This window comes from Lithobates pipiens, unplaced genomic scaffold (genome assembly GCF_037356315.1).
Source record: "Lithobates pipiens isolate NorthernLeopardFrog02 unplaced genomic scaffold, aLitPip1_a1.2 Scaffold_16, whole genome shotgun sequence".
Classification (NCBI taxonomy): Eukaryota; Metazoa; Chordata; class Amphibia; order Anura; family Ranidae; genus Lithobates; species Lithobates pipiens.
Genome location: NW_027507748.1, coordinates 62,499,896 through 62,514,205, shown reverse-complemented (window position 1 = coordinate 62,514,205; position 14,310 = coordinate 62,499,896). Strand labels below are relative to the sequence as shown.

At 40.3% G+C, this 14,310-nt stretch overlaps 1 protein-coding gene across 3 annotated transcripts in view; it reads left to right on the top strand.

Moving 5' to 3' along the window:
- Positions 1-14,310, top strand: part of EVA1C (eva-1 homolog C) — a 108,508-nt gene that overhangs the window by 82,185 nt on the left and 12,013 nt on the right. The window contains exons 4-6 of one of the 3 annotated variants that reach the window (XM_077479985.1): positions 2,833-2,985; positions 6,293-6,436; positions 10,403-10,474. In XM_077479985.1, coding sequence (XP_077336111.1) covers positions 2,833-2,985; positions 6,293-6,436; positions 10,403-10,474 — 369 coding nt within the window. Of the gene's footprint in view, positions 1-2,832; positions 2,986-6,292; positions 6,437-10,402; positions 10,484-14,310 lie in introns of all 3 variants that reach the window. The other 2 variants (XM_077479984.1, XM_077479986.1) reach the window with 2 other exon arrangements.

Here is a 14,310-nt window from a genome sequence, read left to right as displayed (position 1 = left end):
TTAGTCCCATTGTAGTCTTCTGCAATTGTTTTAGTTTTAGTCGCATTTAGTCGACTAAATCTCCAGTACATTTTAGTCAACTAAAATGTCCTACGTTTTAGTCAACTAAAATTTATTTTAGTCATCTAAAATCTAGTGGGCGTAATTAAATTGCAATGCATTAGTTAACATTTCTCTACAATTTCCAAACTCATTATGTACTGCTGGAGTGAAAAATCTAATATTTTATTATTTAAGGTATTGAGGTATGAACATGCACTACAGACCAGTGTTAATTTTGAAGTCAAATTTCAATTTCATTTTAGTCTTAGCCCTTGTACACACGGTCGGACATTCCGATGGACAATGTCCGATAGGACCGTGCTGTCGGATAATCAGACACTGTGTGGGCTCCATCGGACTGTTTCCATCGGAGTATCCGACGGACCAAGTTTTCCAGCTGGGCTATAAAATTTTCCGACAACATGATCCGATCGGACTTTGTCCGATCATGTGTAGAGAATTCCGATCGGACAAAGTGCCACGCATGCTCAGATCAAATTCCTAGACCAAAGCTATTGGCTACTAGCCTGAACGTAGTCCCGTCCTAACGAAATAACATCATCACATTAAGTACGATCGGATTTTCTGACAACTTTGTCCAACTGTGTGTATGCAACAGTTTCGGACAAAATCCGACGGATTTGGTTGTCGGAATGTCCGACCGTGTGTACAAGGGCTTAGTCTTTTGACTAAAATGCCATTTTCGTTTTAGACCCATTTTAGTCTTTTGACTAAAATGCCATTTTAGTTTTAGTTGTATTTTTTAGTCATCTCAATTGTTTTAGTTTTAGTCGTATTTTAGTCAACTAAAATAGTATTAATTTAGTCGACTAAAATGTTTTAGACGACAAAATGAACACTGCTCCACACAGGACCAGAGCTGAGGCTGTCAATCAGCTGGAGGTCCCTCCGCTGCCACCATTTTTCTCTTGTTATCTCTTGGTTTTCTTGGTGTCAGGAAAACTTGTCAGAAGTGCTTCATGCTGATAGCAGAGAAACGAAGCAGCAGACAGAAATGACACTTAGTGCTCTTAATTGCGACAAGTACACACTACTATATATATGCTATGCTAGCACATTATGAAATACTTACCTAAGCCCTTGTACACACGGTCGGAGATTCAGACGGAATGTGTCCTATCGGACCGTTTTGTCGGATAATCCGGCTGTGTGTGGTATGCATCAGACTGTTTCCGTCGGAATATCCGTTGGACAAAATTTTCCAACTTGTTGGAAATATTTTCCGACAAACTGGTCTGATCGGACATACTCCGATCATGTGTAGAGAATTTTGATCGGACAAAGTGCCACGCATGCTCAGATCAAATTCCTATACCAAAGCGATTGGCTACTAGCGTGAACGTAGTCCCGTCGTAACGAAATAACGTCATCATGTTCTGAAAGATCTGATTTTCCGACAACTTGGTCTGACCGTGTGTATGCAACAGTTTCAGACACAATGCGTCCGACAAAATCCGTCAGACAGACGGATTTTGGTTGGTTGGCAGAATGTCTGACCGTGTGTACAAGGGCTTAGAATGAAGCCCCGCGCAGTGGCGCCCGGTCACCGCTGAGGGGGCTGACATGCCCCCCCAGCGTTTCTTCCGAGTCCGCGGGCTCCAGCGCTGTGAGTGGCTGAAGCCACAAAGACGTCACTCCCACGCATGCCCATGGGAGCCCTGGATTCCGGGAAGACACACCATACTTTCATAGCACATGCACCACTGACGTCAGTGGCTGCTTGGAGGGTGAATATCTCCTAAACCAGGCATCTTCAAACTGTAGCCCTCCAGTTGTTCAGGAACTACAGTTCCCATCATGCCTAGTCATGTCAGTGAATGTCAAAGTTTTACAATGCCTCATGGGATGTGTAGTTCCGCAACAGCTGGAGGGCCGTAGTTTGAAGATCCCTGATGGTGCAGGTTTAGGAGATATTCATTTTATCTACATGTAAGCCTTGTTATAGGCTTACCTGTAGGTAAAAATAACAAAGCGGGGTATACAACCGCTTTAAGCGCAGGCTTGTTTGCAGACTTTCGTTTCTCAAAACTGTGATCCCCAGTCATGAATGCTTTGTAGGATTCTCCTCCCAAACACAAGTGGGTTAATCAATGATTACACAAAATACTTTATCTGAGGCTTTGGGCGTTGAGAGGTTCCTTTGGAGCCACTTAGATCATTAGAACATTCACGGCCTATTCTACAGACAGACAAATGGACTATTCAGTACACAACAGTGTCATTTGCTAAATGTATACATTATGAAAAGAACATACATTTGACTCATCTCTGTGATTCCATTATTGAATGTCACGCTTCATGTCCGTCTGTCTATCTCGGCTATTTTTCCACCGAGCAGATGTGAGGTTAGCAAAGATATTTGCACAGGAAACAATTCATAAAGCATAAAGAGAGCCCGACCTGCTGCCTCTGTCATCCCAGACACTGGTTCCTTTATAGCATTCTTTTAGTTCCATTCTCCAAATAACAAACTTTTTTTTTCTGGAACATAAAAGTAATGGTTCCCTTGATTTCCTGTGTACATAGACCAAGCTTGAAACGGCATAACTGGGAACTATGATACTTTTATTGCGTGATGACAGTTTTGCAATATTGAAATGTAGGATATTTGCCAAGTGAGCACAGATGTGTGACATCCCAAAGAACTATGTGCCATGCAATGATCCTCCCGTCTGCTGTATAGTATGTTTTGCTTTATGCTCCATGCTTTATATATAGAACGCCAATGTTTGCACAGACTGTTTGCTTAGTGTGCGCTTCTGTTTATAGCTGAATATAAATCCACATCTGTCTGTGAAAACCACGAGCTGAAGCTTCATTGTAAGGAGCCCAAATTACTCAACATCTACTCCGCTGTCTATGGCCATTTCGCCCATGAAAAGAACTCGTGTTCCACGGATAGGGACCAAGGGATGCCATATGGTGAGTGCAAAGGAACTATCTGATCAGGACTTTGGTAAATGTAAACAAGTAAAATTTTAGCTTGTCAAAATATCACAAATAGTGTTTATAGGAACTGGCCTGCAGAACTACAAGGTACACACACACAAAATATGGCCAAAAGTGTGCGGGAAACAATTCATAAAGCAAAAAAAAAATGGGAAAAAAAAGCATTCGTCTACCTCTTAACTCTGGCCATATATGGAGCAATATTCTATTTCCATGGGTTGCAAGAAAGAAAATTGCTCAAATCCTACCCACAAAGCAATTGTGTTTTCCTGGTGGGGAGAGACACCCCAGCCAGGAGAACACACAATAATTATTGCTAGCGACTATAACCGCTGGCAATAATTGCATGGAAAATCCGACAGGATTTGAAGGTAAATCTAAAGGAAATAGAATAAGAAAATTGTATAATGTATGTCCAGCTTAAAGTGGTTGTAAAGTCTTAAGGTTTTTCTCCTTAAGGCCTTCTGTGCTGCAGCCCCCAACCCCCCTTTTCTTACCTGAGCCTGATCTGATCCAGCGATGTGCATGAGCCCAGCAGCTGTAGCCACTGTCGCTCTGCTCGTTGGACAGATTGATAACAGCAGGAGCCAATGGCTTCTGCTGCTGTGAATCAAAAGCTGTGATGCAGGAGTGGGGGGCAGGGTCGAGACCCCCTGCCTGTGTCAGTAAATGCAGCAACGGGACTCGGGAGCAAGCACGCACGGGGGCCCCAATGGAAAGTTAATTTTCGTGGGGGCAACCGATGAAGAGGAGACTGGAGTGCCAGCAGGAGACCCCAGAAAATTTGTATCGGGCTGCTCTGTGCAAAACCAGAGCAGGTAAGTATAGGCATGTTTGTTATTTTTATTTAAAAAAAATTGAAGCTTTACAATCACTTTAAGTCAATATTTGGGAAAAATCAGCTGCAGGAAGCCACACAGGTAATACTAATGGCTAGTCCTTTGTTCTCTGCCTTCCTTTTTTTTGGGCTCAGCTTCGAGAGTTTAGTTCCTCTTTAAGAAGCTTAGTGCACTTGTACCTGGACAAAAACATTTGTGTAGCACTACCCCCATAGGAGTCACTGAGTAGATGGGTCCTCTGATCGTTAACTTGAATGGCAGGAGCAGATGGTCTAGTGGCCACGTTGGTCTCACAGAGGAAGCCCAAGAAGGTGGACCAGTGGGACAGTGAAACATTTTTGGTAGAGATAGGGAGAGGGGATTGTAGCGGGGCCAAAAAATATAATCCTTACAAAAAATACATAAAAGGTTCTCTTACTTTTATTTCATGCATTAATAAAAAACGCAGACATAAATTTCATATACATACATGGGTGTGTAGACAAAAACAACACAATAAAATATATAGTAAAAACACGCCGAGATGTTGTAGAGCCAGTATGAGTTACAGGTAATCAATTCCTACATGTTTCGCCAAGGCATTGGCTTCCTCAGGGAAAATTATACATATAAACCTGTGCAGAAATGTGGATTCTAGGTGGAAAGACAAAGAAAAAACATAAAGTATATAATCTAAACAGGTACAAAACCAAAATTCATATTTATATTAATATTGAATGCATGGCATGATTATGAATTGCCTCTTTTATAACTGGTATATCCGACACATCCCCCAAATACCTACCCCTTCGTTTCTGGTGACCATTAAGGCAAAGAAGCCATCCTAAGGAGATCAACAGTTTTGCACTGCAAATATATGTGGCTGCTCCTTGGGGGGGCCTCTTTGCCTTAACTTGCCTTGTGTTGTTTTTGTCTACGCACCCACGTATGTATATGAAATTTATGTCTGCGTTTTTTATTAATGGGCAACAAAAAAGAAATAAATTACATCGCTCCTGATCTAAAAAAAAAAAAAAAAAAAGAATGTAACGCCACACAACTAAAGCTGCTGCTACCAGGATGTGATACACATCCAAAAAATCTATATGCATAAAAATATATGTGGCTTTTTATGAATTTGTTAAATTTTTTATTAAGTTTCACTTAATTAATTGGGTCATTTTCTAATTATTTTTTCATTTAATTCATATAATAATGAGTTGGTCTGTAAGTAGTGACAACATCTGTGGGTCATACTGAGTGGGGTGGGAGTGTTTAAATAGCGCAGCCACATATATTTTTATGCGTTTTTTATTAATGCATGAAATAAAAGTAAGAGAACCTTTTATGTATTTTTTGTAAGAATTATATTTTCTAGCACCACTACAATCCCCTCTCCCTATCTTTACCAAAATGTTTTCAACAAAATTGGGATGAGGTGCTTTAAATATTGAGGATTCCCCAGCCATACTCCATTTTTACCAGTGGGACCATGTTGCTGATCCCAGTAATCTCCTTTCCACCCCCAGGCTTCCTTGGGCTGCTCACTCCAACAGGTCTGGGTGCTCAGAGAGCAGCCTTTCCCAGGCGATCCTCTAAAAACTCGAAAGCTCCCCCTGCTTACAAAGGGACTTGTGGGACCTGTAGTTCAGAAGGATGGTTGTGTCCATACATGGTTGCTGCCTCGAAACTACAACTCCCAAGGCTCCAAGCGTGCTGCATTAAGGTCTATTAGTTAACTGAACCTGCTGGTGGTCGGAGAAGAGCTGTATAGTTCAACATTACCAACACAGAAGGGGAAAGTAAATAAAGAGCAGTGTATCCTTCTCCATGTTAACATAGGCCAATCATTTGGCTACCATTGAATACATAGTACTGTAGTGGGTCCACAGTACTGTAGCGGGTCGCCGGCAGCGCAGGCGTGTGCCCCAGACCAGGGAGTGCGGACAACGTACAGGTACATTGTTTTCGCTCAGCCAGCCACCTTGCCGCAGTATATGTGCGGTGGGCGGTCCGGAACTGGTTAAAATAATGATTCTAAAATGGCCTACAAGATGTATCAGCTCAGGTTAAGAATCAGGTTTTGTTGGTTAGAGTTAAAGTTCTGGGATAGGATATGGGTTACCTGTTAGGGGAAGGTTACATTTTCGTTGGTCAGTCATGCGTAAATACTTCATTTAAAGATTTGTGTTGTTAGGGTTAGGTGAGGGAGCTTGTTGGGGAGCTATTTTATCAGTGTATCACAGTAGAAAAAGTTATCCCATCCAAAGAAGACTTCTTTGTCCAGTCTCTCCTGTTTTAAAATAAGGGTTAAAAAAGAGAAAATGAAGGTGAAGTCCCTCACAGGTCCATTATTCTCTGGCTTATCTATGGCTGCCATTTACATATTTCCTCATTAAATTTGCTCGCTATCCATCCAAGGCTTGATCCATTATCTTAATGATGTTACTTCGTCCATGCAGATTGTTTGTCATATTCTGCAATGCAAGTGCTAGCACTCCGGTGTTATGGGAAGCAGAGGTGTCGAATGCTGGTCAGCGATAAACATTTTGGAAGTCCTTGTCTACCCGGCGTCATCAAATATCTCACTGTAAATTATTCCTGCGGTAAGGAAGCTGGTAGCTATTAAACAGTCTAATTGCTTTGATAATTGTATTATGTTATTTTAAGACACATCTTGGATTGAGCCATTATTAAAATCTGTACTGGAATACAATAGACGCCATTGCTGATCAGCTTCAGAAAATGCTAGTTGGCTGGCGCTAGCTCTACATTCAGTGCCTTGAGTCGCTGACCTTAAATAAGTCTACAGGAAGGTCAGAGTAAAGTCAAACTGATCTGTATACTTGTTCCCAGTCACTGAAAAATTTCCCAAAATGTCTTGCTATTCTGACGCCTTAGGAGTTCCCTTCACTGGAACTAAGGGGCCAAGCCCAACCCCTGAAAAACAACCCCACACCATAATCCCCCCTCCACCAAATGATTTAGACCAGTGCTTAGAGAAAAGTCCATAAAGACATGGATGAGCGAGTTTGGGATGTAGGAACTTGACTGGCCTGCGCCTCAGCCTGATAGAACACCTAATAAATTAGAGTGGAAATTGCAAGCCAGGAATTCTCGTCCATCATCAGTACCTGCGCTTTTGGAAGAATGGTCAAACATTCCCATAGACAAACACGAACATAGTGACGTTTCAATGTACTGACGACACTTCAAAAGAGGACGTTCAATTACTCCAGCGCCACCTTTGGTCAACTTCTGTATTGTTGTCTGATCTTTTGCATTGGTTCTGAGCATGCGTGTTTGTACTTTCTACAAAAGTCCGATGGTTTTCTGTACACACAATCGGACTTTGCTCCATTGGACTTATGTTGTCAAAAAGTTTGTCTGTTCGCACAGCCAACAAAAGTCAGATGAAAACTGAAAATGTTTGTCCGATGGAGCGTACACGTTGCTCCAAAACAGCTAATTTGCATATTTGTTTTCAAAAAGTCTGATCGTGTGTACGGGCCTTTAGGCAGTGACCCAACTTATGTAGAAGCTGTGAGATTAGCATTAAAGCCGGGAAACTGGTCATTTTTGAAGAAGACATTAAGTATTGGCAGTATAAACATTACCTTAGCGCAGGTTTATTTTAAAGGAAAAGTTCAGACTGGTCACCTATTCATGATATATGTAAGTCATGGCACTTGTTCTGCATTTTTATTTTGCATGGGAGTCCATGTCCATCATTTCAGATATTTTACCCCACTATGCCTGAATGGAGAAGTTGAGGATTCCTGTCTCCATCTTCAGAGAGGAATTCTAGAGATAACTTGTCCAGTGGCCAGAGAAGTCAGGAGTGAATGTGAGACCAGAACATACTATATGAAAAAGATGCTAAAGAAAAAAAAAAGGTTGCCAAACAATTATGGGTCTTTAAAAAATATATATTTTTAAGATTCATTTTAGTCCATCATTTTATTATGCAGCAAAAGGTGGACAGGTAGTGACTAATTCCCCATACACACGATCGGACTTTCCAACAACAAAACCGTGAATTTTTGTTCGAAGGATATTGGCTCCAACTTGTCTTGCATACACACGGTCACACAAATGTTGGCCAACAATTACGAACGTAGTGATGTATAAGGCGTACGTGATATCTCCATTACGAACACTAGTTATATCTCAGGTTCATACTTGATTCCGAGAATGCGTGGATTTTTGTCCGACGGACGTGTGTACACACGATCCAAAAGTTCGACAACAAGCATTTGTTGGCGGAAAATTTGAGAACATGCTAGCCAACATTTGTGGGCGGAAAGTCTGACAACAAATGTCCGATGAAGCATACACACCGTCGGACTTTCCGCCAACAAGCTCACATCCAACATTTGTTGTCGGGAAAATCCAATCGTGTGTACAGGGCATTAGAGTTCAGACGAAAGAACCACAGCATCGTGGAGGGACAGCCATCCAATACTCCCAGAAGTCTGAATGCTGAAGACTCTGACAGTGAATACAATGGTGGAACAAAATGAGAGGTAAGTGTAGCAGCTCTTCTATTACAGGGAACTGGCTCTTTAATATTTTTTTTTTTTTTTTCCCATTAACATAACCCCAGTACATAATCAAACCCCTTCTAATCCATAACATTTGATTTTTTCACATATGCTCCCAATGTTGGTGCAACCAGATTTTTACAAGAAAAAAAGAAGTCTAAATCTTTTTGGAATGAGTAAATTTTTCTTGAGAATTTCTTTTGAGAAAAATGGCAGATGGGCTGTACGAATCGGGTGAAAAATTTGGTGGAGAATAATTGCTGAACCCTGGGTGAATCTGACATATTCTGCTCTTTATAACTAGACCCATCGATCTACTCCAAACTGGAGCATCCATCAAGAAGTCCACTGTCCTTCTACCTAGTCATACTCAATGGTAATTAAACCAAAGTAGGCCAAATTTGTGCAAATGTGACAAAATAAAAATATGATTAAAGAAGTCCTAAATCAAAAATAAAATTATACCCATAATTTAAAGTGAAAATACAGAGAACAAATAGTGTTACACAGTAATAAATGAAAATTCATATAATAAGCGCTCTTGATAGGCAGGGTCTCAAAAGTCTGTGTGCCCTGACGTCATCATGCTGCTGTCTCAATGAGCAGCAATATTCTAAGTAGATATCTTTTAGGCCCGATTTTTGTGTATACTTTTTTTGTTTGTTTTATTGATGTCGTTTTTTTTTGTATTGATGTTTTGTTTTATGGAATACGGTTTTTCATATAATACTCCATTAGAGCTTTTTCCTTTGATTCTTGCATTGGACCTTACGAGATGTTGTTATGTTATTTCATATGGTGGGGTTAATTCTATTCTGTGGCGAGTGCAACCGGGCTAGAGGAGACATACAGACATATGAGCTGTGCCGAGTGGTGATGCACTAGGGAGAGACCCCTTATGCCACTTACACACGACCGGACTTTTTTGATGGACTAGGTCCGACGGACTTTCGGTGGAGGTCCGACTTACTTTTCAACGAACGGACTTGGCCACACACGAACGGACTAAGTCCATTTGAAAGTCCGTTCCTTTTGAACGTGATGCCGTAAGATGGGACTAAACAAGGAAGTTCAATAGCCAGTAGCCAATAGCTGCCCTTGTGTCGTCTTTGGTCCGTCGTACGAAAGTTTTTCCCGATTTTTAGTCCATCAGACTTGAGTCTGTCAGATAGATTTGAAACATGTTCTATTTCTAGGTCCGTCGGATTTTTTAAAAACGGTCGGACTAGCCCACACACTATCGGATTGTCCGACGGACTGATCCTGTCGGACCTAGTCTGCCGGAAAGTCCGGTCGTGTATACGCGGCATTAGTTGCAGTTAGTGCATTATCTCTATTTTTGAGTCATCGTCCTCTCTTTTGGAGTACTGTATCTGGTAAGCCCACCCTTTATCTTTTGGTGGCGGGAGGGCACTGGTAGCACTGGTGTATTGTATTTACACATTGAACTTATTTTGCACATTTTCACTCTGGGCAAGTCCAGTTTGATGAGGCAGTGTAAGGCCTTGTCTTTCCATCACTGAAATCATGGACGTATTTTTGATGATTTTTTTTACACCACATGATCGGATGTTATATTGTATTACTTATTAAATTAATTTTTACTTCATCACTGAACTCAGACATATTTATTCATTTTTTTATATAATGTTATGTTTTATAATTTGTTGCTTATTATATAAATTTTCACTTTTTATTACTGGGTAACATTATTTGTTCTCTCTATTTATTTATATTTTGGATGCAATTTTATTTTTATTTATGATTTATTTAATAGTTTTTTTATTATGTTACATTAGCACTGTTTTGGCTTTCTTTGGTTTAATTACGACTGCTGCAAATTTGTATACTTGATTATTAGGGATTCACATATATCACTCCCATTGTCAACAGCCGAAATTACTACACCAGCCCAGTCATTTTTTATTGCATACTCAATATATAGAATAGAAATAGGTGCATCTGAATGCAAATAGAGGGATCAATAAAAGGGGGAAACATACAATATTTTGTTTTTTTCATTTATAGTTCCCCAAATCATTCTGAAGGAGGTTGACCCAAAGATTTCTAATCTAATTCCCCCTTTGAAGCAGAACGATGGTAAATATGGTAATTATCATGGCTTATCTTCTTTATTTATTTTTTATTGGACACTTTTTTTGACCATGGACAACATACAAGTGTGAAGTTTGACAGAGCGGACCTTTTAAAAAAATAAGAATAAACGATCACCTGAGATAGTTGGATCATGACCCATCTCTGACTGTCATTTAATGCTTATGGCAAGCATTTAGAAGGGGATTAAAATACTTTTTATCAGAAATATTTTTTCTTGTTGTAACATTAGCACTGCATTAATGCAGACAGTGTCAGGCTTCTAATATGTGATTTTTTTATTTATTTTTTGAGTATTTTCAATTTTTTTGTTCTTATTTTACAACTGAAAGTCAAAGCGTGTAGATCTCTAGGAGCAGTGATAATAAGCGTCTGACAACTGTCCGTATAGAAAAATTGAACTTTTAGTTCTATATTGGTGATAATCATACCATTTTGGACTTTCCATGAAGTGTATCTAAACTCAAGAACAAAAATGTAATATATTGCAGATTACTAGCCCTCGGATGTGGTACCTGCATTACTTTTATTTTTTTTTATTTTTTTCCCCTTTTATTTTCACATGATCCTTTAAGTAGCACTTTTCTTTTACTGTATCTATCATGGAATATCATTGTCACCTTAACACTGGACTACAGAACACCTCTTCCTTTCCTCTTCTCTATAACGAGGGAAGGTGTTTTGTAGTTCACTATGACAACTGGGAACAGCACAAGCAGAGAGCACAGGAATTTATCAGCTCACAAGATTTCTGTCAGGATCCGCAGTTATATAAAACAGAAATAACACAATTATCTCAATGGTATAATGAAACATTTAATAGAATTCCCTTGTTAGGCTTTACTTACACATTAACTTTCTGTCCTAGTGTCTGTAGTCACAAAGTGCATCTCCCCCACAAAGACACATCAATTAAAACCTGACCCAAGTTCTAACCCTACCCTACCCTACTAGAATATTGATTCGCTGTTGTAACACACCTGGGTGGGCTCAGAGCACACTCTCTGCAGCCTGAGCCCATCCTATATTGAAGCCTATTAGAGCCTCTGGCTCTAATCGGTGCTTCAAAAAAAAAACAGCCCCTCCGCATTGGAATCCATGCGCTGATGTCCTGAAAGGGGCTGGATACAGGGATAGGGGAGACGGCGATGGACGGGGGGGCGGCGCCCGTGCGCCCTTAATGGAGGGGCTGCCCTTAGTCAGTTGTTAGACTGGCTTCTGATAAAAAGACAACGTTACATAAGTTTCAAAATTCGGCTAGTTTCTACTAAACCACCCGAGCTTCGATTTTTGTGTATTAGTCTTAGGAAGCCCATAGATTGTGCAATTTTCTTTCCTTCCACCATGGTTGGAAGGAAAGAAAATGACTCAGTTCTCCCATTAACACAGTCAAGTGTTGATGGGGGAATCCCTACCACAGCGCTATTGTGTTCTGCAAAAATGATTAGTGCTGCCGGCTATAGCCGGGGGCACTAATCGGGAAAAACCTGACAGGCTGGTTGTACACAACCGCATCACAACAGCCTGTTTTTATGCCTCCCCCCCACCAGCCATGTGAAAAAGGCCTTAGATGAGTGCACATTGTCATCCTAGGAAAGGAAATGTGTTACTGGTAGGATCACCCAGTGAAAATAGTGTAAAAAAAAAGAAAACGAATACACACACCCTATCTAAGGACCAGTAAGCTGCAATATATTCAAATCAGTTTTTGTAACCCAAGCAGACGTTCGGTACTTCGATACACATTTCACCATCAGTCTAGATAAAATAAAGTTTACTTGCGTAATAGTAAATTCAAACATTGCTTCAGCTTAAGACATAGAGAGTATAGTAAATATCACTAAGTTTGTGTGCAAATATTTCACAATCCATTAGTATTTATATGAAAAGTATTAATTGTTAGATCAGACCTCATTTGTAGGTCTTGCAATATAGTCCATGCAAATGAAAATCTAAAACATTGATTTTATAATATCCAGAATTCATGGTCAAGAATTGTGGTTTCTCCCCACTTTTTCCCATTCACTTTAAACGTGCTGAAAAAAATGCATGTTCTTTAGAATCACTGCATGAACGCTATGATGTCACTTCCTGTTTACCATAATGCTTTGCAGAAAAACCCAAGCTCAATGCTACCACCTTCTAAAATCTGCATGCTTAGACCGAGAGCAGCCATATTCAAAACGCTTTGTATGGCATGTTGCATTATTAAACACACATGTTGCATTTTTTTCACTGTTTTTGTAGAATGTTATTTGTATGTTTGTGTGTCTATTTATTTGTTGGCTTTTCCTTAGGCCTCGTTTACACAGGCAGAAATGGGGTTGGCAAAAATAGGTGGTTGATTAACATTTGTACCACCCCCTGATAGCCTACCAACTTACATACATGGCAGTCACTCCAGTCTGTTCAGTGTTGTGGCTACCTGTTGTGTTTTGTAGGCTTTGCCAAATGCACCCATTGAGGTTCAATAGGACTGCGCTGCAAACATGTGTCAAATGTTCAGCATACTGTTGCAGCATGGTATTTTATTGTAGAATCCCTATTGGATTGGAAAAAAAAAGGCATTAGGAAGGCGACAAACTGCAAACTGCTTACCTGCCTTCAGAGGGTCCGTAAAGTCCTAAAGTGATCCTTTAATTTGCACACACAAGGCAACATAAAAGGGTAACCTAAACGTATGTATTGCCAAAAGGTTTTAATTTTTAATTTTGGAAAACTTAGAAAAGGATTACAAAGGTTGACAAGTTTTTATTGTGGAATGTGTCTCCACTGGAGAGATTCTTCTTCTCTGTCTACTCTGGTGACCTTTATCACTGAGACCAGAAGTAATGGGAAATCCAACATTTTCAGTTGGAGAGACATGTTCAATTCCCTGTTCTAGGAAATATTATATTCTAGCACCATTATACATACAGTAGTACTGTGTTGCCCTATGAATATGTGAGTTTTTCTTTGTTTCTATACTTAAAGCCTATGTTTAGGCATAGTTAAAAAGACAGCAAATGGATGGTACTTACATTCAATGCTAAGTGTCCCTTCTGCTCCTGGCTGGTATGTTAGTTGAAATACGAAATCCTCTGCCCCCCCTCCACATACTCCCACAGTTGTAATTTTCCATTGCTGCGGGGGTTAATGCACTGGACATGTGATGGCAAGAGTGACAACTTTGCCTGCCCTTTCTGGCCCTCTCCTTCCATTTATAGGAGTTGTACTTGCAATGCAGTCTATGAATGGAGGACAGGAGAATAAGAGAAAATCTGCCTCTTCTATTCATAGAGCGTTTTTCATTCATGGAAGATTATGGTTGTGGATGTATAGGGGAGGGGGGGGGGCAGAAGGCTTAAAGTGAAGGAAAAGGCTTCAAATAAAGTCACTGCTAAGCAATCAGTACCCACATTAGCACAAAATCAACATAGTTCAATTTGTTTAAATTTGCTTCTTAGTAACTTATTTGGTAAAAAAGCCACCGGTAATATGACCTGAAGCCTCCAGGGTTTTCTTGTTCGTTGTGGCTGGTGGGCATATCCCCTACAACCTTAGGATTGCCATAACCAGAAATGATATAGCGAGCTGGAAAGCATTGCCATTGAAGGCTAGTGCTGTTCCTTCTGGAAGTGACGTATCCCACAGCTGGTTTTCTACTGCATTTCCATAATAATAGTAAGCCTGACAGACATCTCTGTTACTGCAGTGACTCAACGGCTAGAAGAGGAGGTTTGTTTCTCAGCCGACTCAAACATGCCTGACAAAGGGGTCCTGCGTGGCTCTGAAACTTTGTACTTAATCTGTTGTGATGTGATCTCTCTGAAATAAAATAA